We start from the raw sequence: 22,663 nt of genomic DNA on the forward strand, positions 1-22,663 counted from the left end.
AATGTAAATAAGGTTTGCTGAAGAATGGTCCAAAATTCTCAGGAATTTATCATATCACAACAAGAGAAACAACAAACCACAGGAAGGAAAGGCAAGGGAGCTAATATTTAATGGCACTGAGTATATGCCCAGTCATTTATCCGCTTTCTCTCACGTAACCCTCCAAACAACACCGTGAAGGAAATAATCATTATCTGCACTTTCCTGATGAAGAAACTGAGGTTAAATAACTGAGTTACGGTCCTCAGCTAGAATGACAGAAAGCAGAACTCACACCCACGCCTCTGACCACAGCTGTATTCGTGCTACAACCTGAACAGAGACCACCAGCCAGGGCAGCAGCCTCTGAGGATGGCTCTTCATTTAGATTCTGTTGAAAGTTAGAAGTCTTCCTCCCAGAAAATGAACTCCACATTTTTACTCACAGTTTTGCATAAATTTTAGACAGTTCATAGGCTCTTCTTGAAGCCCATCCATAAAGCCCTCGATTAAGAACCCTTTAACTAAAAGAATGAAAATAGCTATCGGCTTGGCTTGATCAGTTGTCCAGGACACTTCTGTGCTGATTTTCCCTATTGGACTGAAACTCATGCTCATGGGGTCACTCAGTCTTAAGACTCATACATAACACAACTGTGGATTCTTGATATCCATAAATTCATCTAAACAGGGAATTATAAAATTTTAGAATCAGAAAAATCTTAGAATATCAGAGCTGGAAGGAACCAGAATACAGACAAGTCCACACATAGTTTCATTGTGCAGCTCTGACAGGTAGGAAGTATCAGACACTGAGACTAAGAGAAGGGACAGGGCCTGCTTGAGGCTACCCAGTAATGGTGATGGAATCAGGATTCAAACCCCTAGTTGCTGGATTCAAACCCCCGGTTGCTGGATTCAAAGACAGATCATTGGGTTGAAGATTCAACCATTGGAAGGAAAGTCATGCAGTCTGCATGGGGATGAGAAAAGTGATGACAGAGAAACATTTGTTGAGTTCCTATCAGGTGCCAGGCAGTGCAAGGGGATTGGAGATATATTGCATCTTTTCGCTACCCCGATAAGCCTCACCCAAAGTGAGTATTATTATTTTTATTTTACAAATGGGGGAACAGGCTCAGAGTGGTGAGATAACCAGCCCAAGGTCACACAGCTAGGGAAGCATCAGTGTCTATGGCTATATTACCCTGATGTAGTGGGGTGGAGAGCCAGAGAGCAAGACCCTGGTAATGTTTAGCTGCTGCTTTTCCAGGGAGAAAAATTAAACCGACAGATACATATGTTCTGGAAGGTAAGGAGGTGGACACTACTGTGGGCCTTGGTGAAATATCCCTCAGGATTCTCCACCTCACCTAGTTCTTCTCTGGTCTTCCTCTCACCCAGCATCCTCTGGATAGCTAATTTGGCCTTCATGGACCCTGATGCTGGGAAGGGCATACTCTGGATAACAGACTTAAAACCCCTCATCATGGGAACTGCACATACCCACTCGCTGTGTGAACCACTAGGCGTTCTGAGGTCCAGGTCCTCCGTTATGGTGATCCCACCAAGGCCTTTTGCCCCGTGGACCCTACCAACACAGCCCCTGGTCTTTTGCTCTCACAGCCCTGACTACCTTCTTTAACATAAATGCGGGTCCTCATTCATAGTCACGTAAACCTTTTCGATGTTTTAACCAATAGTCGCTTAATATTTAAAGCTAACGGTGCGCGCTCATATATATTATTTCATTTAACCTCCTTGCAACTCAGTGAGGTTGAGCGTTACTAGGTCCTCCTCTTACAGACAAGGACACTGAGACACAGTGAGGCTATGTAACTTGCCGTGGTGACACATCCTGTAAATGGCTGAGCCCGGATTCAAATCCAGATCTGTCTCAATTGAAAGTCTGCTCTCTTTTCATGAATATTATTCCCACAGCAGGGGTTAAGAAAGCAGGAAGGTTCTCGGTGCCTTTGTGAGGGTGATGACGCTTACCTCAGGGAGGCTGGAGGATTGCCGAAGGGTGGGATGATGTTGGTGCTGTCATCAGATCCAGGTCTCCTGACTCCCAGTCTAGAGGACACTTCCTCCCAGACCATATTGCCATTCCTATCAGACCATGTAATTTCTTTTTCTGATTGGGACACAGAGCCAGCAGCCAACAAAGATCACAATCTGTCTGCCTGAAGTCTCCCTCTGTTTTTTTTTTTAAATACATTTCAAACAAGAACCAGGTTAAATCACACTCATGTGTGTTGAACTGGCCTGCACTTCTCTGGAGAAACTCCAGATTCCTCTTCTTGTCCCCTAGATGACAGATAAGATGGGGTGACCCAACAGCACCGCGGCCTGTTGAGCTCCTGCACAGCCTTGCTACCCATCACCCTTAACCCCTCCCAAACGCTGGCTTCTGGTCCGCACCGACATCCCCATCCAATCACTTCCCAAGTCTTCTCAGTGCCACATTCTGAATATTCCACAGCACCACCCAAGTCTAGGCTTGAGTCATTTCCCACCTGGATTGTCATAACGGCCTCCTAGTGTGTCTCTGTCTACAGCCTCGGCCCCTCCAATCTAACCTTCCCACTGCAGCCAGAGGGGCTTCCCACTGCTCTTTAAACTACTGCTCTTCACAGTCCTTACCGTTTAAATTCCTAACGGGCTGCCATTTTGGTCCCATCTCCTGCATCTGACGTCCTTCAGCCATACCCGACCCCTTACAGCTCCAACAGTCCACCTTCCTTCCTCCCCTTTCTGTCTGCAATGCCCTCCCTACAACGATCCACCCCAAGCAATCTGCCTAATTTCTACTCAGTCTTAAAGACTCAGCTTAGATGTCTCTTCCGCCGGGAAGCCTTCCCTGACTTCCCGAAACTGTGTTTAAGTCTCCTCCTACCCCCATATGCAGACATTTCTGTCTTCAGTATGTTCCCTGCTACACATCCCCTGTGCCTACAGCTTCACCTGGCTTATGGCAGACACTCAATATATATATATTTAAATGAACATTTCCCATGGCCCTCTGGAATTCCTCCACCACAGAACTTACCCCACAGATCATAACTGTCTCTTTCCTTTTCCGGCTCCCCAGGTGGACCAAAAGCTCTGTGAGTCAGGGACCATGCCTTCTCGGGCAATATTTTACCCCAGTGCCTAGTAGGACTCCTGGCATGTGCTAATGGTGTACTTACTTTTGATGAATGAGGATTGGGTGTTGAGGAGAGGAAACCCTGGGCCTGGGTCAAGGGAGGGGCCTTCCACTGAGAGAAACATTTGCTTCTAACACAAAAGCATGTTGGAGGTGCTGAGATAGGGTAGGAGAATCCATCAAACTGGACATCAGAAATCAGCCACAAACTAAGTGCAGGCCACACCTGGCGGGACCCTTATCTCATTGAGATAAGGCTCACATGTGGGATACCTTTGGTGTGCATGCTCAAACCCTTCTTTCAGACAACTCCCTGTCTCCTTTGCCACCACACCAGGGGCGAGCTAGGCAGGGGCAGCATGGAATGTGCGTATGCGTGCAGCACTGGAGTTAGCGGATCCTGGGGAAGCAATGGGCCGCACACCATCGTGTGTGTGTGTGTGTGTGTGTGTGTGTGTGTGTGTACGGGGGCAGTGTGGCACGTAGAGATGGCCAGGACTTTGGAAACCAACGTCCTCTGCTGCAGAGCAGAGCCTACTCCATTGACCGGTGAGCATGCACACCATCGTGTGTGTGTGTGTGTGTGTGTGTGTGTACGGGGGCAGTGTGGCACGTAGAGATGGCCAGGACTTTGGAAACCAACGTCCTCTGCTGCAGAGCAGAGCCTACTCCATTGACCGGTGAGCCAGGTAGTTATTAAAGCAGACTTCAAGGTGACTGTCCCGGTCTTGGTGACTGGGCGGCGGGGGGACTCTCCCTCAGTTCTTACCACAGTCTCTCCAGTGAGGTACTGGATCTGGAACACTGATCTAACACCTCGTCTGCCTACTGCTCGCCCCTCCCTCTGAGGCCATCACCCTGCCCCCATGTCCCCAGCTAGGTTACTGGACCCCCCAGAGCCACGAGGGTGCAACCAACTGTGTGGACTAGTGCTAAGTCATGTCTCGACCAGAAAGGAAGTTTTCCTGCACAGAGTGTGGTAAGAACTCCACAAACACTCCCCAAGGGTTCAGTCAAGGCTGAAAGGAGCACTTCCACTTCTGGGGAGAGAGAGTTTGTATATAGAGAGTTAATATTATCCTTTCCCTTTCTTTTCCATCAACTATAATTCTTTCTCTGAGAAAACTAAGTGTTCAGAAAGGAGAAATGGGTCAGTCCAAAAACAAAAAGTAAAGAAAAGCAGAAACTGTCACAATCTGTCACAACCTTTATGTACTGACCTTGAAATGAAAATCAATACTCAGGAAACTAGAATTAGTAAATAATCCCTAAAAAAATCAAGCAAGCTAGAAAGCGACCTCTAATTTCATCATGACAGGCTTGGGGGTTTTCAGGGACATTTTATGAGGAAGCCAAGAGGAAAAGCGAGTTGGCAAAGGAAATGCAAAGGCAGAGAGAAAGATGCACAAAGGATGAGCAGGAAGGCAGGGAAGATGGAGGGAGGCTAAGGGGAGACAGAGAGGAAAGGATGGTGGAGAAAGGAGAGAAGATGGAGGAGGAGAGGGAGGAACACATCACATGAAGTAAGGAGAGAAAAACACAAGGCGAGAGTTGGGGGGACAGACAGAAGGAGAGGGGGATGGGGACTTCCCTGGTGGCACAGTGGTTAAGAATCCGCCTGCCAATGCAGGACACACGGGTTCGAGCCCTGGTCCGGGAAGATCTCACATGCTGCAGAGCAACTAAGCCCGTGTGCCGCAACTACTGAACCTGTGCTCTAGAGCCCCGTGAGCCACAACTACTGAGCCTGCGTGCCACAACTATGGAAACCCACGCACCTAGAGCCCATGCTCCGCAACAAAGAAAAGCCACCGCAATGAGAAGCCTGCTCACCGCTGCGAAGAGTAGTCCCCGCTCACCGCAACTAGAGAAAGCCCGCGCACAGCAACGAAGAGCTAACGCAGCCAAAAATAAATAAATAAACAAACAAACAAACAAACAAATAAATAAATAAATAAAAGTAGAGGGGACAAGGCGGGTACAGACAAGCGAAAGGGAAAGTAGTGCACAGAGGGAAGACAAAGGGCAGGGGCATAAGCACAGAGAGATGGACGTCTGGTCTATAGACCAGATGTATAGTTGATAAGGGAGCGGGGGAAGGAGAGGGATGGACTGGGAGCTTGGGGTTAATAGACGTGAACTATTACATTTTGAATGGATAAACAACAAGGTCCTACTGTAGAGCATGGGGAACTCTATCCAATCTCCTGGGATAAACCATAATGAAAAGGAATATTAAAAATAGAATGTGTGTATGTGTATAACTGAGTCACTTTGCTGTACAGCAGAGATTGGCACACTAATGTAAATCAACTCTACTCCAATAAAAAATTTAAAAAAAAAAGAGAAAGAGAGAGACAGAGACATGTTCAGGGTGAGAACGAGGGACCAAGACTGTCAGTCTTCCTTAGCAGCCCCGGGATGAGATCTGGCCTGTGTACTTACATACTTTAGATGATGGAAGACTCACTCCTTTGTGAGGGGACAGAGGGGAGAGAGAGAGGGGAGCAACACAGGTATGGGAAGGCCATGGGTCCAAGCGCCCGAGGAAGACTTGAGGCATAGCACAGGCAGATGGAGGGGGGTGTCCATTAGGAGGGCAGAGAGCAAACAGGACAATCCAGAGATGATACCAGCAGAACCAGTCATTTCCATCCTCACCCCAGAGCCTCAGCCCTCACCTGAGTTAGAGACCAAATTCCTGACCTGCTTGGTAAATCCTGGTGGACTTGGGTACTTTCAGCTGGATGCGAGCTGGCCCAGGGCTGGGGGGTGGGGGGGACCTGCGAAGGATACAGGCTTCCTCCGTGTAGGGCACAGCGGCCGTGGTGCCACCGATGATGTAGCTGTAGAAGGAAACCTCGAGGGTGTAGCAATACGAAGTGTGGTCCAGCAGCCCACCGAGGAAGCGACGGCCAGTTCCTGCTTTCACGGCATCTCGGTTAAAGGACGTGCTGGACTGTGAGAGACAAAGAAGGGAGGAGAGAATCAGGGCTGGACACCTGCTGGCTATGAGACCTTGAGCGAGCACCTCTGAATCTCAGCTTCCTCATCTGAAAAGTGGGATGTGACTCCCACTTTGCAAGATTATTGTAAGGATGGATTAAATAGACAAACAATTAAATGAAAGCACCTAGCGCGGTTCCTAGGGCATAGTAACTGCCATTTAACAAAGATTTGTGGAAATTTGAATGGGGACAGATGGAGCAAGGAAAAGTAGACAGAGCGTAAGAATGATATTACGATAATCAAGACTGAAATTTGGGCATTGCTTTCAACTTTATGATATTGTTTCCCATATAGTATCTCATTTAGGCTTCACCCCCTCGACAGGGGTGTCATAATGTTTCCCCTCTATGGTGAGGTAATGGAAGTTCATAGTAAGTGACACAGGCCTGGACCAGGACTAAGTGACTCCAGACACCCCAACCCTCCTTCACAAAGCTCCCCCTCCGTTAGGGACAGCTGAACTCGTGCTCAGCATCACCAGAGCACAGGGGTCACGGCTCTTCTTTCCTTGGGTGTCTACTACCCCCAGCACAGTGGATAGAGAGGAAAGAACCAGCAGGTCCGCATTTCAAGTCCTCTCTCCAAAAGCGTGTGAGATGTTAGGCAAGTAGCCTTATTGGTCTGAGCCTCAGTTTCCTCACCTGTAAAGCGGTGGTAAATATAACATCTCTTTTACAGAGCTGTGAGGGTCAGTTCACTTGTGGTTAGAAGGGCTTTCTATGCTAACCCATGGAAATCGCAGTAAATGAAGAAGCTGGTTTTAATAAGAGAAGGCATGTCCTGTTCAGCAGAATATAAGAGAAGAAGGAAAAGGGGGTGGGGAGGAAGAGGGAGAAAGAAAACAGCAAAACAAGACAGATATAGAGACACTGAAAGAAGGAGAGCTGTGTGTATGTATGTGTGTGTGCCTTTTGACGTAAAGGAAAGGATCAGAAAATTAGAGTCTCAGATCAGAAAGGACTGTTGAAGTTGAAGCTCATGTAGTGAAATCCAGCTCTCTCATTCTAGAGTTGGGTACTGAGAATCAGAGAAGAGGGGAGACAGAGGCTGGACTAGGATAGATGACCTTGACCCAAGCCCTAAGCTCTTAAGGAGGCTGCAATGCAGGAACTCCATCAGGCAAGGCCAGAAATAAAGCTCCTAGACTACACCCTTTTTGTAGACCCTGGAAACCTCACCCCTGTGAGGGTCTCTGAAGTCTGTGGCCCAGCCTCCTGGAGAATCACAGTCTCCCGGGGTCTCCTCCAGAAGACCACACTCTGCTCTGAAACTGGAGTGGTTTCAAAAAGACAAGGGTTGGTCTTCCTCCAGAGATTGCCACAGAAATGAGCACGGCTGTTTTTATCCCCAAGCTACGAATGAGCAGTCCTCTCATTCTACCTGTTTCAAATGCTGAGGGACCTTGCCCTAAATACCCAACTTCTCTGGGCTTTAAGTGTCTCTTGGGTATAAAGTGTTGGATTGGGCTAAATAATCTCCCAGTTCCTTTCCTGGTGGGGCATTCCAGGATTCTGGGATTCAAAGTGCATCTCACCTCATGGAGAAATTCATCCTCCCTCCACTAAAGTCCAGGCCTGAAGCAACGAGCAGGCATGTTTTCAGCTCATCAACTTCAAAAATTGCTGTGCCCTTCGTGGGCCTCTCCCGCTCTGGCCACACGGAAATAACAGGCCTCAGAGATTTCGTATCAAAACAAAGAAAAATGTGCAAAAACTCTTTCCCAAGTTTGCTTCCACCACAGGGTGATTCCCCTCCTTATCTGCCCTGCCATTTCTCAATATTCCTTTTTGCTGCAAATTATTCTAACTGCCAGTCCACAGCCTCTCCAGTCCTTCCTGGCATGTAAGGGGGTAGTAACAACAGTCTCTGGAGTCTGTTGAGATCTTTACTGCCTGCAAAGTACTTTCATATCTATTATTGCGTTTGTCCTCCCAGGAATTTACGAGGCAGGCAAGGCAAAAAATTATCACCCACAAATTACTGACAAAGAAATTGGGGCCCAGAAAGGGCTATGGAGGAAGAGGATGGTGGACATATGACCCCCATCAGCAGACATGTTAGGCTCCTTCTAACAGAATGAAGGCCAAAGCTCTGTGAAAGCAGACCCTGGGCCAGGGTCTGGCACTGGGAGATGCTCAGTGAGTTTCTTCTCTTGTTAGCACTGGAATCAGATCAACGAAACCAATGTCAGCTCCTCGGACAAACCAAGCGCTCTTTTCAGAGAGTCTCCCTCCCTGATGGGTGATGAGCTGCTTGCAGGTACAGACAGAGCTTGTTTACCTCCATCTTTATCACCCACGCAAGACCCAGAGCAGAGTAGGTGTTCTGTGAAATGTTAAATCAAACTGAATTGAGTGAGGGGAAAGACAGGGTGGTGATGGGAGGGAGGGAGCAGTTTGGGGAGGGAAGCTGGGGCTGCCTGACTGAGAACTCTTCACTCACGTAGGAGAAGTCCTCGGCATTCTGACAGAGGAGCTTGGGGAAGACGGCCTGCCTCTGGAACCGCACCTCATCTTCAAAGATGTTGCCATACATGAAGCCATTCATCATGGTGGAGTGGGCATGGATGTCAATATAAAACTCCAGGCTTGTTTTCTGTTGAGAGAAAGGATGACAAATGAGACATCAGGGCCACAGAGTATGCCTTAAACACACACACACACACACACATTTCCTTGTGAGCTAGCCCTATGTCTCTTCAGATGTAGCAACTACCTGCAATGTGATTGGAGGGGTTGAGAGTAGCAAGGATCAAGTTCTCCTTACTTTTATTTTTTTAATATATTTATTTATTTTTAAATTTTTGGCTGTGTTGGGTCTTTGTTTCTGTGTGCGGGCTTTCTCTAGTTGCGGTGAGCGGGGGCTACCTGGCAGGCGGATTCTTAACCACTGCGCCACCAGGCAAATCCCTCTCCTTACTTTTAACACCATCCGCCTTCAGGGTCTCAGAGCGCTACCATTAGCAGCCCTCTTTAGAGGTCTTCTGAAGTGATGCTACCTACCCAGAACAGTTAATACATTCATGACTAAAGGCATTAGCAGAATTTGTTTCTCTGATTAATGAGAAACACCTTCAGGTGACATAATTGTATTTAAATTGAGCGTGCTAATGGTTTTGCCCCAAGTGGGCCATTTCTAGCTGAGGGATTCTGGGGTAAATCATGTACCCGCTTCGAAACTTTTATTTGAAAAACGGGTATTTTAATTCCAACCTCAGAGAGTTAGAGTGGGAATCCAACTCAGCGATAATCATTACTATCATTTACTGCATAGTTAATGCATGCCAGACACCATTCTGGGAGCTTTACATAGGACATCTTAGTTAATTCTTTTATTTAACCTCACTTCACGATGCCACACCTACCCCCCAATAATACATAGTGTATGGGAAAAAATAACCTTGTTGTCTATAAAGGTAATTGTGACTAGTCTCTCTCTGCTCTCTGCTCACATGTATTTAAGGCACTCCCTAGCTCGATGCAATGTTATTTGTTAACCTTCTCATTTATGAGCTCCCCGAAGGTAGGGGGATTGCCTGGAAAGCACCCAGTGCCTGTCCATGAAGGATGCTCAGTAGCCGGATGCAGAGTGAATGAATAAACCACCCAGAGGGATCATTCCAGACACTGCAATAGAATGCCAGGAACGGGGGAATTTTCAGGCCCTTAGAACATCAATGTCCCTCAAATCTGACTTTCTCTTCCTATATATCCGTCCTTTCAGAGAGTAACATGGGAATAACTGGGACTGAAACCCAGGTCTCCTGACCCTTGACACAGTGAACGTATCACCATTAATGGGTAAGACTAGAAACAGCCATGGCAAGACCTGGCCACCTTTCCATCTGCTTTCTAGCATGTAGTCCTGGGAAAGAAGAAAAATCCAGGCTTGGAAGAATTCTCCCTCCTTGGGACACTTTCAAACGAAGTTAAGACCAAATGAAAACCATGTTGCTTCTAGAATGTGGGCCTCGTGACTGTCATTTCATTTGCCTCCGACTTGGAGTGAAAGATCATGTCTTGCTGAGCTCCCAGTTCTCTGGGTGGCGTAAGCTGCCTTCTGAGAGATACAAGATGCAGAGCGCTGGGTGATATTAAACTCATCATTTTCAGCGTTGGAGGTGGAATATGCAGTGAATCAACAGGAGCCCTATAAAAGTCATCTTTGCAATTTTATTTTCTTCAATTGTCTGTCTTTTCCTCTGAGCTTTTGATGAGCTGCAGAGGAAAGGAGGTGGTAGAGAGATGACTTAAGAAATGGGTAAGGAAAAACTGCCGTTTATATCTCTGGATGTGGGAACTATTAGAAACCAGTTTCTCTGACATTTCCCAGATCAGCTCGGAGTGGGGAGGTTTCCTGCTTAAGGTCAGCCAGCAAGTTAGTGAAGGAATAAGAATTAGAACCTGGCTCCTCCGAAAACCAGTCTGGAGTGGCTTCCACTGCCCCATCCTGACACCTGGCACCTAATGTGATTTTACTTTAAATGACCGTAAAGTGAATTATATTGATTGATTTGCCTGGTTCAAAAGTCAATGAGATATGAAAGAATTTACAGTGAATAATCTCCCTTCTACCCTTGTCCTCCAGGCACCCAGGCACACTCCCCAGAGGCATCTCACATTACCAGTTTCTCATACAAACTTCCAGAGATCATTTACACACCAACAAGTAAATATTCCTCCCCCTACCCCCTTTGCCCCAACGCACACAAAAGGTAGCACGCTAAAAACACATCATTTGGGGAATTCCCTGGCGGGCCAGTGGTTAGGACTCTGCGCTTTTCACTGCTGAGGGCCTGGGTTCAGTCCCTGCTTGGGGAACTAAGATCCTGCAAGCCGCATGGGATAAAAACACAATAAAAAACAAAAACACAATTTTTGGATCAACTTTTTTTCCTCCCGACATATCTTAGAGATAATTCTTTCTCAGTACATGGTTACCTCATTTTTTTAAACAGTCGTATATAAACTAGGCAGTTCCCCACTGACAGACATTTGCTTCCAACCTTCTGTTACGAAGTCTTAGTGATTGACTCTGTTATAAACACCATTTCACACATATACAATTATACGTAGGATAAATTCCTAGAAGTAGAATTTCTGGGTCCTATGTGCATTTGTGATTCTGATCAACATTGATGAACTGACCTCCTTAGAAGGACCAGTTTACAATCCTAGCAATGTATAACAGCATCAGTTTCATGATTACCTTGCAAACATGGATGTGATCAAACTCTTTGATACTTTCCAATTTGGTGGTGAAACTGATATCTAAGATTAGTTTTAATCTGAATTTCTTTTAGTATAATTATCTTTTATTATATGGTTATTATTTTTCACATATTTAGGAACTATTAGCTTTTTCTTTTCTATGAATTGTCTGTTGATTTCCATTGTCCATTTTAAAGACTGGGTTTCAGGGCTTTATTCCTTATTGATTTATAGAAACTATATACTAGAGAAATTAGCCTTTGTGTGTAGTATAAAAATATTTTTGCTGTTTGCCATTTGTCTTTTGACCTTACATCTGCTAGTACTTTTTTTCCACGTGGAAACTTTTAATGCTAACATTTTAGACAGATTTATCAGTCTTTTGTGGTTTCTGGGTTGAATTCTTTCATTGGTTCTTCTATTATTTCTATTGTTTCACTTCTTATATTTAAAAATTTCATTTCAATTTTAACTTACATGGATGTAGGGTGTGAGGTAAGGGTTAAACTTTATTGTCCCATACCATTTATCAAACTGTGCATCTTTCCCCCACTGACTTGAAAAGCCATCTTTACCATATAACTTTCTTGTATGTATTTGGGTTGATCGTTGGACTTTCTATTCTCTTCTAATCATTTGTCTATTCATGTGTCAGTACTACACAATTTTAATTCTGTTAAGTTTATAATGTATGTTAATATTTGGAGGGCTAGTATCACCTCATTATGCTTCTTTCCCCATATTTTCCTGTATTTTCTTGCATATTTTTCTATACAATCTTTGTAATTAGCTTCTTTAATTTTCCTTGCTCCCCCAATCCTGTCAAGACTCTTATCACTTTGAGGCTTCCAATCCAAGAATATGCTTTGACTTTCCATTTATTCCATTTTCTTTTGGGTACAGCAGAAAGTTTTAAAAGTTTTTTTTTTTCTTCATATAGACCCTGAACATTCTTTTTGATGCCAAGGCAGTTTATATTTTTAATTGTTGTTGTAAACATGATATCTTCCATTAAATCTTCTAACTGGTAGTTCTTTATACATATAAAGGCTCTGATTTTCAATGGTTTAAATATGTACCCAGACACCTCACTAATTCTATTAGTTCTTATAATAATTTCTCATTTTATTTTTTTTGAGTTTTCATTTGCTTACTTATTCAACAAATAACCACTGAGTACCTATGACGTGTCATATAGTGTTCTAGGCACTGGGAATATGCACCAGGGAGTGTTCTGGGCACTAGGATATAGCAATGAACACAACAGAAAGCACCTGATCTCAAAGAGTTTACATTCTACGGGAGAGAAAGAAAATAAACCAATTAATAAAAATACTAGATGTCAGGAGGTATAAATGCCATGGAACCAAATAAAGCATAGTAAGAGAATAGAAAGTAATAGAGGTTCTGGAAAAACAGAGACTTGAATGGAGTAGGAGAGTTAGTCTTGAGGATATCAGGTAGAAGGAGAAGTAAATGTACTTGGCATGTTCAAGGAACAGCCAGGAGGTGAGGATGACTGAGGTGAATAAAGGGAGCAGTATTTTCCAGGTTTGCAATCGTATCACATACACTTAGCAATTTTATCTCCTCTTTTCCAGTTTTTATGCTTCTAATTTCTTTTTTGTATCTAACTGCATTGGCTAGTATCTTCAAAACAATGTTAAAGGACTATTTAGTTTCTAAGATCCCCTCCCACTCTGAGAGTCTAAATTCTACCTGGAGTAGAAAAAGATCTAGGGAATTTGCCTGCATAGCGTCTGAGTTTGAAGTCTTAGTTCTTTTTCCTCTTCATTACACATATTCAGCAGTATGCTGGCAATGCCAAAGACCACAAATACTAATTTCCTCACCATCCTGATGATGCTTTGTGCCTATACTGGCTTTATGGACTTAGGTTGGTTCATTAGAATGGAGCAGGGAAGGCAGAGCAGAGTTCCTACCTCTGGTTCTAATGTAAACATAATCTGTGACCATGAATAAGTAGCAGCTCTTCACTGTGCCTCAATTTCCCCATCTTTAAAAGTGGCTGCTGGATGAGAGAGGAGATATGGCTTTCTTAAACTTTTTATGATTTCTTCTCATGCTCAGTTAAAATAAATCCCTCCTTCTCCAAACAGCTTCTTGCTTGGGCCTTGATGTCAGTACTTGTTACTGTATAAGTATACTTGAATACTGTATAGATATACTTGTATACTTGTTACTGTAATCTGTGAAAAGTATGTCTGTCTGCCTATGAGCTCTTTGAGGAGAGGGATCATGTCTGATTTGAGTTCCATGTCTTTCTTAGTCTACTACAATAGCTTCTGACCTGGTTTTTTTTGCTGCTTCAAAGCGACCTTTTAAAATGCAAACAAGGGACTTCCCTGGTGGTCCAGCAGTTAAGGCTCCATGCTCCCAATGCAGGGGGCCCAGGTTTGATACGTGGGCAGGGAACTAGAGCCCACATACTGCAACTAAGAGCCTGCATGTCGCAGCTAAAGGTCCCACACACTACAACTAAAAGATCCTGCATGTCGCAGCTAAATATCCTGTACACTGCAACAAAGACCCCGCGTGCCACAACAAAGACCCGGCACAGCCAAATAAATATTTTTATTAAAAAAATTTTTTTATTGGGGTATAGTTGTTTTACAATATTGTGTTAGTTTCTACTGTACAGTGAAGTGGAGTTCCCTGTGCTATACAGCAGGATCTTATAGTTATCTATTTTATACCTATTAGCGTATATATGTCAGTCCCAATCCAACCTAATGTCCCCCTCCCCCACTTTCTGCTATTGGTGTCCATACACTTGTTCTCTACATCTGTGTCTCTATTTCTGCCTTGCAAACTGGTTCATCTGTACCATTCTTCTAGATTCCACATATATGTGTTATATACGATGTTTGTTTTTCTCTTTCTGACTTATTTCACTCAGTATGACAGTCTCTAGGTCCATCCACGTCTCTTCTATAAATGACCCAATTTCTTTTCTTTTTATGGTTGAGTAATATTCCACTGTATACACATAACACATCTTGTTTATCCATTCTTCAGTCAATGAACATTAAGGTTGCTTCCATAACCTGGCTCTTGTAAAGAGTGCTGCAATGAACATTGGGGTGCATGTGACTTATTGAATTTTGGTTTTCTCTGGGTATATGCCCAGTAGTGGGATTGCTGGGTCATATGGTAATTCTATTTCTACTTTTTTAAGGAACCTCCATACTGTTCTCCATAGTGGCTGTATCAATTTACATTCCCACCAACAGTGCAAGAGGGGTCCATTTTTCTACACCCTCTCCAGCATTTATTATTTGTAGATTTTCTGATGATGCCCATTCTAACCGGTGTAAGATGATACCTCATTGTAGTTTTGATTTGCATTTCTCTAATAATTAGTAATGTTGGGCAGTTTCTAATGTGCCTTTTGGCCAGCTGTATGTCTTCTTTGGAGAAATGTCTATTTAGGTCTTCTGCCACTTTTTTGATTGGGTCATTTGTTTTCTTGATATTAAGTTGCATGAGCTGTTTATATATTTTGGAGATTTGTCCATTGATTTGTTTGCAAATATTTTCTCCCATTCTGAGGGTTGTCTTTTCGTCTTGTTTATAGTTTCCTTTGCTGTGCAAAAGCTTTTAAGTTTCATTAGGTCCCATTTGTTTATTTTTGGTTTTATTTTGATTACTCTAGGAGGTGGGTCAAAAAAGATCTTGCTGTGATTTATGTCAAAGAGTGTTCTTCTTACGTTTTCCTCTAAGAGTTTTATAGTGTCTGGCCTTACATTTAGGTCTTTAATCCATTTTGAGTTTACTTTTGTGTATGGTGTTAGGGAGCGTTCTAATTTCATTCTTTTACATGTAGCTGTCCAGTTTTCCCAGCCCCACTTATTGAAGAGACTGTCTGTTCTCCACTGTATATCATTGCCTCCTTTGTCAGAGATTAGCTGACCATAGGTGTGTGGGTTTATCTCTGGGCTTTCTATCCTGTTCCATTGATCTATATCTCTGTTTTTGTGTCAGTATCATATTGTCTTGATTACTGTAGCTGTGTAGTAGAGTCTGAAGTCAGGGAGTCTGATTCCTCCAGGTCCGTTTTTTTTTTTTTTTCTCAAGAGTGCTTTGTCTATTTGGGGTCTTTTGTGTCTCCACACAAATTTTAAGATTTTTTTTTCTAGTTCTGTAAAAAAATTCCATTGGTAATTTGATACGGATTAAGACAAGGTTGCCCACTCTCGCCACTAATATTCAACATAGTTTTGGAAGTCCTAGCCACAGCAATCAGAGAAGAAAAAGAAATAAAAGGAATCCAAATTGGAAGACAGAAAGTAAAACTGTCACTGTTTGCAGATGACATGATACCATACATAGAAAATCCTAAAGATGCCACCAGAAAACTACTAGAGTTATTCAGTGAATTTGGTAAAGTTTCAGGATGCAAAATTAATGCACAGAAATCTCTTGCATTCCTATACACTAACAATGAAAGGTCAGAAAGAGAAATTAAGGAAAATAAATATTTTTTTAGAAAAAAATTTTAAATAAATAAAAAAATAAAATGCAAACAAATTGGGACTTCCCTGGCAGTCCAGTGGTTAAGACTCTGTGCTTCCACCGCAGGGTCGCCGGTTCGATCCCTGGTTGGGGAACTGGGATCCCACATGCCATGCAACACGACCAAAAATAAATAAAATTCTCTAGTTAAAACTGTTCTACCATTCCCCGTTGCTCACAGGATAGAGTCCAAACTCCTTAATATATTTGCATAGGTCCTGCATGATCTGGCCCCTGTCTAGTCTCAGCTCTTGCCAATTCTGGTCTGATATTCTACACTACAGTCCTATAGTGCTGCCTGGAGTACTTCAAACCTCTATGCTTGTGACTTTTGTCTCCACATTTACACACAATGAATGTCTTCTCTGCCTGGAATACATGATCTCTTTATCTGGCTAACTCTGACACAACCTTAATATTTAAGGCAGAAACTAAGTGGATGCTCACCAGTTCCACTTCCTTTTCCTGGACCATGGAAGACATCTCCCAGTCTACTTTGATATTTGGTTGGGATCAAATGGGATGTGGGCAGTGGTAACAAGTGTCACTTCCAAGCCTGGCCATTAAACCTGTACACAATCACCCACATTCTTGCTCTTGTGCATGGAAGCTACATGTAAAAACAATGGTATCGTAAGAAGGAAAAAGGATAGGTAGTAAGAAGGAAAAAGGTTAGGTCGCTGAATCAACACTGAGAGGAAAATGGCCAGGCGAGTCACCTGACCTGCATCAGCCTGTGATGAACCTTTACTGTATTAAGCCACTGAGATTTGGGGATTGCTTGTTACAGCATCTAATATTATTCCTCCGACTGGTACAAAATATAAATTCAAATAGCCTTATTTTATCCTTCAGGGATGAGTTAACAGCCTCCTCTGTGCTCTCATAATTCTCTCTCCTGGCACTGACCACATGGCATAATAATGCTTTGTTTATCTCCATCTACTATTAGAATGTGGACTCTTTCAGGGCAGGGACCATACATTGCTGAATTTTTAAATCCACAGGACCAGAGCAAGGCCCGGTATATAGTAGGTTATCATTAGAGGTCTGGTAAGGGAATGAATAGAAAATGAATCAGTGAATTGATTGAATAATGAGTGAATTAAATGAACGAACAGCTGCACCTGAATGTTTTTCCAGCAAACGAGGTACTTTTCTGTGGCTGTGTCAGAGCAAGGGGTGTGCAGCTAATTCAGGGCCCTTAATTACAGTTTGGGATTGAGAATAGAAGCGGGGACAGCATCTTTGTTCTTTCCTTCTGAACTTAAGAAACTTAATTAAAACCGAGCAATGAAGAGCTGTCCCCTTGCCAGCAGCCAACAGCTCATCCTGCAATCAGGGGCCTAAAGAGTAAATTAAAAGCAGTGCCAATAAAATTAAAACTACCTTAGGGCATATTTGGAACATAATTTAGCGTGGAGTTTGCTTCCTCCTAGACCCCGGGGAGGAAATGAGTTAGTTATTTTTTGTTTGTTTTCTTGGGGTTTTTCTCCCCTACATTCTGAGCTGCTTCCCTGCTTCACATCAGGTGGCATAAGCCAAAGCCTGAGCTTGGTGCTATGATGTGGGCTGAGTCCTCCACATTAGGGCAGCACTTCAGGGTGGACCACATATTCAAGCCAATGAAAGAAGAGAAACCCAACCCAGGAAGGGCAGAGAGATTTATCTCAGGTTTGGAGATGAGAAAGAAACTGAAGCTTAGGCGGGGATAAGGACAAGTTGAGGAGGGTAAACTGCTTTAGTGTTCCCTTTGTATACAGGAGGGAGCTGAAGCTAAGAGAGTTTAAGTAACTTGCCCCAGTGGATGCAGCAGGAGGGAGCTGAAGCTAAGAGAGTTTAAGTAACTTGCCCCAGTGGATGCAGCAGGAAGTGGAGAGACTCAAACCCAGGCTCTGGTTACAAGCCACGCCGGACATCCTGCCGTGCTCGCAGGAGCTAGCGGTCCAGCAAGGCAATCGCCCTCATCCCAGGAAGGAAGCTTAGGCTTAGCCTCTCAGAAAGGTTGGGGGGGTGGGGAGAGCAAGGAGGGTTAGAGAACTTCCAGACAACTCCCCTGCTCAGATTTGCCCAAGGCAGCTCTTTCCCCATGGACTTGGGCAAAAAAGCCCCAAATCTATTTTTTTTATTATCACCTAAAATATCTCCCTGTCTGTTTTTCAGAAGTTAAAGTAGATACTTATGGAAGTCAGGGTGCATGTCTTAAAGCTGGAAGGAGAAATTTTAAGAAAAATAGAGAATGATTTCCTTAAAAACAACTGAGCAGGACTTCCCTGGTGGCACAGTGGTTAAGAATCTACCTGCCAATGCAGGGGACACGGGTTTGAGCCGTGGTCTGGGAAGATCCCACATGCCGCGGAGCAGCTAAGCCAGTGCGCCACAACTACTGAGCCTGCACTCTAGAGCCCGTGTGCCACAACTACGGAGCCTGAGCGCTAAAGCCCACGAGGTACAACTACCAAAGCCCATGTGCCCAGAGCCTGTGCTCCACAAAAAGAGAAGCCACTGTAATGAGAAGCCTGTGCACAGCAACGAAGAGTAGCCCTTGCTTGCCGCAACTAGAGAAAGTCTGTGTGCAGCAACGAAGACCCAACACAGCCAAAAATAAAAATTAATTAATTAAAAAACAACAACAAATGAGCAACTCTAAGAGACAAAATGATGTCCTTTATCACACATAGCCTAGATCTCTGAAGTGGCCCAGTTAAGGCTTCTCTCCTCGCCCTGGGTGTGGCTGGACTGACATTCCTGCCACAAAAAATAAAAGGCATGCAATGAATCAGTGGGGACAAAAGGAAGCACAACCACAAAAGAAACCCAGGCCTTGGGCACAGAGGGGGACACACTATGGCTCTTTATTTATTTTGCGGTACGCGAGCCTCTCACCTTTCTGACCTCACCTGCCGTGGAACACAGTCTCCAGATGCGCAGGCCCGGCGGCCATGGCCCACGGGTCCATCCGCTCCGCGGCACTTAGGGATCCTCCCGGACCGGGGCACGAACCCGCGTCCCCCGCATCGGCAGGCAGACCCTCAACCACTGCGCCACCAGGGAAGCCCAAGCTATGGCTCTTTGTCTCCTGCTTCTCTTCTCTTTACTCTCCAGCCTTGCTGACACCCACCCCTCGCCCCCCCGCCCCATAACTTCTCCAGCACACGCAGGTTCTCCTCTCTGTGCTTCTGTGTCTGCTACTCCTGTGGCGGCGGGGGTGGGGGGGCGGGGGGGTGCCTACTCCCCCTCCCTTTCCCCTCCTGGTTACTTCTTTCTCATCTTTCACTGACAGGCCCAACGGCCTCTTGTCTGTGTAGCCTCCCTTTACTCTCCCAGGGACAGCAGCTCTCTTTTCTGGACTCCCACAGATTTTTTAAATACTCTTCTGTTAAGGTGTTTATCATCCAGTTTTTTCATTCATTTAACAAATATTTACTGTGAACCCACTATGTTCCAGGACCTGGGGGTGAACAAGACAGAAGAGGTTCCTGCCTTTGGGGAGCTGGCCTCCAGGTGGGGACGACTTGCCATGAACAGCAGCTAAGCAAGGTGACGGCAGATTGTAACGCATGTTAGGAATGCATGGGGTGAGCCACAAGATGGTGAATAAGTGAGTGGACGGGGCAGGGTCTACTTGAGGTAGTGTGATCAGGAAAGGCTTCTGGTATTTGAGCTGAGCCTTGAAGGATGAAAACCACAAGCCATTCAATGAGGCCAGCAAGAGAATTCTGGGTAACTAAAGGCTCTGAAGCAAGGATGACTGTGGTATTTTCAAAGACCAGAGGAAAGGCCAATGGCTGTATCATGATTAGTACTGGAGGTGAGCCTGGAGAGGCTTATAGGGTCCAGCTCACGCAGGGCCTTGCAGGCCAGAGTCAGAGTTTGGAGTGTCTCCTACATACAGTGGAAGCCATCTCAGTAGGGGAACGCTATAAAAACATTACCCTGCCTGTGGTGTAGATAATGGATTTTGGTGGCACATGAGTAGAAACAGATGCACCGGTGTCTCCGAAGAGATCACAGTAGCTTGAATTGAAGTGGTCACAGTAGAGATGAAAAGAGAGGGACATAGCTGATAAATATTTTGGCCACACCTCTACAGGACCTGCACACGGTTTCTATGCAAGAAGCATCAAAGATGGATCAAGGGGTTATGCCTTGAGCAACTGAGCAGATAGTGGTGCTGTGGAGAGAGGTGGAGGAAACTGGGATGCAGAGCAGTTGGAAGGGTGGTGAGAAATTCAGGAGTTCCGACGTGGATCTCTGCATTTGCAATGACTGAGATACCGATGTCAGGTAGGCAGTTAGATATATGAAAATGGAGTGCTGGGGAGAAGACCGGACTAGAGATGTAAATGTGGGCATCATTAGCATGGAGGTGCTCCTTGATGTCACTGGGAGAGAGTGTGGATCCAGAAGAGGTCCCAAGATTGAGCCTGGGACCTGCTGAGGTTGAGACTTTGGGTAAAGGAAGAAGCAAAGGAGACTGGGGAGTGACCAGAGAAGGAGGAATTAAAAAGGACAGTGTGGTTTCATGAAAACCAAGAGAAAAAGAAAGGTTTTAAGAAGGAGGAGGGGAGTGGTCTGTGAACTCGGTAAAGGCTGGGACCATGCCTGGCTCACCTCTGCATCCCCAGGGTGTATTATAGGGCCCAGCACTCAGTAAGTCATCAGGGACATTTGCTGAGTGACAAAATAAGTAAGTGAATGAATGCACCAGGTATCCTGCACTCAGAGAAAGGGGCTGTGCGGGGTGTGGTGTTAGGAGTCTCAGGGCCTAGATTCTAGCCAGCAGAGCTATGGAGGGAGGATAATAATAGCAGTATGGCACTTACTACATGCCAGGCACTCACGAACCCTCCCACAACCCTATTTGATAGAAACATCATTTACAAGTGAGGAAACTAAGGTAAGGCATAAGGAGGTTAAGTAACTTTCAAAGGATCCCCCAGACCACATAGCGGTAACTGGCCGGACCCAAACAGTCTGGCTCTACCATCCATGCTCTTAACCATGACCCCATCGTCAAAAGCTGGTGATATTTATTAAGTGCTTCCTATGTATGGTCTTGTAATAAAAATCCTGTGCAGTAAGCGCTGTTATCAAGCTGAGACAAAGAGCTCACAAGGGGCAGCGCTGCAATTCAAACCCACGTCTTTCTGATCTAGGGCTAAGCTGTTCATCTCTAAGCTATTCAGAACACCCAGCCTCTGCATCTGTGGCCTCTTTGGCCTCAGCAGAATAAACTTCAGGGCAAAGGAAATTCGTGAGAGTAATGCTTAGGTGTGGGGAAAAAGCATCAGAAGAGTAAAATTATTTTTCTACTCTTACAATCCTACTCTACTTAGAAATGAAAAGTAGGATGTGCATGTAAATGGAGGCATTTCTACATCTCTTCCAAGGATCCCGGAAGAGCCAGGTCTGGCCTGGCAGGAGGGAGCCTTCCTTGGCTTCCATCCCCTCCTCCACTCCTGCCTAGAAAAAGGGAGAGAGAACAAAGACTCAGCACAAGCGGTCTGGGTTCATAACAGACCCTCCCAAAACAAAAGAAGAACTGCTGACCTGTGTCTCCTGCTTACTGTCGCAGTGATTGGTGACCCCCATGTTGACTGAGACAATGATGATGACGATAGAAGAGGGGAGTCACAGGAGTTCCGTGGTTTTGGGATCTGGCAGACTTGGCTTCAAGTGTCAGCTTAGCCATGGATGGGCTTTATGACCTGCACCACAGTTTCCTCATCTAAAAGTTGGGGATAATAATCCCAACCTCACAGGGTTCCCATGAAGTCGAATGCGGTGACTGGCTTTGCACCTGGCCAGACATCTGGCAGATTATACACTCTATGCGTTCTTTTCAGTCACACAGTGATACTTCGTTCAGGTGCTGTGCTTGGCACCAGGGATACGGACCTCTCTGAGTTCAAAACTTTACAGGGAAGATGGACATTTAAAAAGTAATTGCATGTGCAAGGGAAGACTCAAAGACAGGTGCGGGGGCTATAGGAGCACAGAAGTGAGAGGGGCTTGGGAACCCAGCTTACATAAATGTAAATTTCTTCCTTGTTCAGTAGAACATCTATTGACAATAACCATTATCTTACACATTTGTAGAGTTTAAAAACCATTCTCACACCAATGAGTTCATTTGATTTTCTCAACAGTTCACTAAAGTAAATAAGATCATGGTCTTAGTTTCTCAGAAGAAGCTCCGAGACAGACTTGTCAAGATCTCATAGCAGGTTAGGGTCTGAACTGGGATTCTAACGTACATCACACTGCTTCCAAAGCCTCTGCTTGATTCTCACCCTTGGGGGTCCCCCCAGGTGTTCACTCCTGCATCTAGAGTGGACATAGATACAAATGGAAAAGCCAGGCCTTCCTGCAGAAAGCCCCAGTCTGAGCAGGAATATGAGACAAAACAAGAAAAGGACTGAGATGATATGATATTTAAGCCTGTGAGAGCTGAGGGACATCTTAATTTCATAATTAAAAGTTAATATTGCTTCATTATATATCAAAGGCCGATGAAACTAGGGCACCCCCAGGAATGTATTAGGAGCTCAGTAAGGGCTTCCCTGGTGGCGCAGTGGTTGAGAGTCCGCCTGCCGATGCAGGGGACACGGGCTCGTGCCCCGGTCCGGGAAGATCCCACATGCCGCGGAGCGGCTGGGCCCGTGAGCCATGGCCGCTGAGCCTGCGCGTCCGTCCGGAGCCTGTGCTCCACAACGGGAGGGGCCACAACAGTGAGAGGCCCGCGTATCGCAAAAAAAAAAAAAAAAAAAAATAG

At 45.0% G+C, this 22,663-nt stretch overlaps 1 protein-coding gene across 1 annotated transcript in view; it reads right to left on the bottom strand.

The window, feature by feature from the left end:
• Window positions 1–22,663, bottom strand: part of AGBL4 (AGBL carboxypeptidase 4) — a 1,255,618-nt gene that overhangs the window by 51,735 nt on the left and 1,181,220 nt on the right. Inside the window, exons 10-11 of the mRNA XM_024739248.1 lie at window positions 8,582–8,734; window positions 5,927–6,089 (exon numbers count right to left, since the gene is read on the bottom strand). Coding sequence (XP_024595016.1) covers window positions 5,927–6,089; window positions 8,582–8,734 — 316 coding nt within the window. The remainder of the gene's footprint in view (window positions 1–5,926; window positions 6,090–8,581; window positions 8,735–22,663) is intronic.

The sequence above is a fragment of the Neophocaena asiaeorientalis genome, unplaced genomic scaffold, assembly GCF_003031525.2.
Source record: "Neophocaena asiaeorientalis asiaeorientalis breed wild unplaced genomic scaffold, Neophocaena_asiaeorientalis_V1.1 scaffold138, whole genome shotgun sequence".
NCBI lineage: Eukaryota > Metazoa > Chordata > Mammalia > Artiodactyla > Phocoenidae > Neophocaena > Neophocaena asiaeorientalis.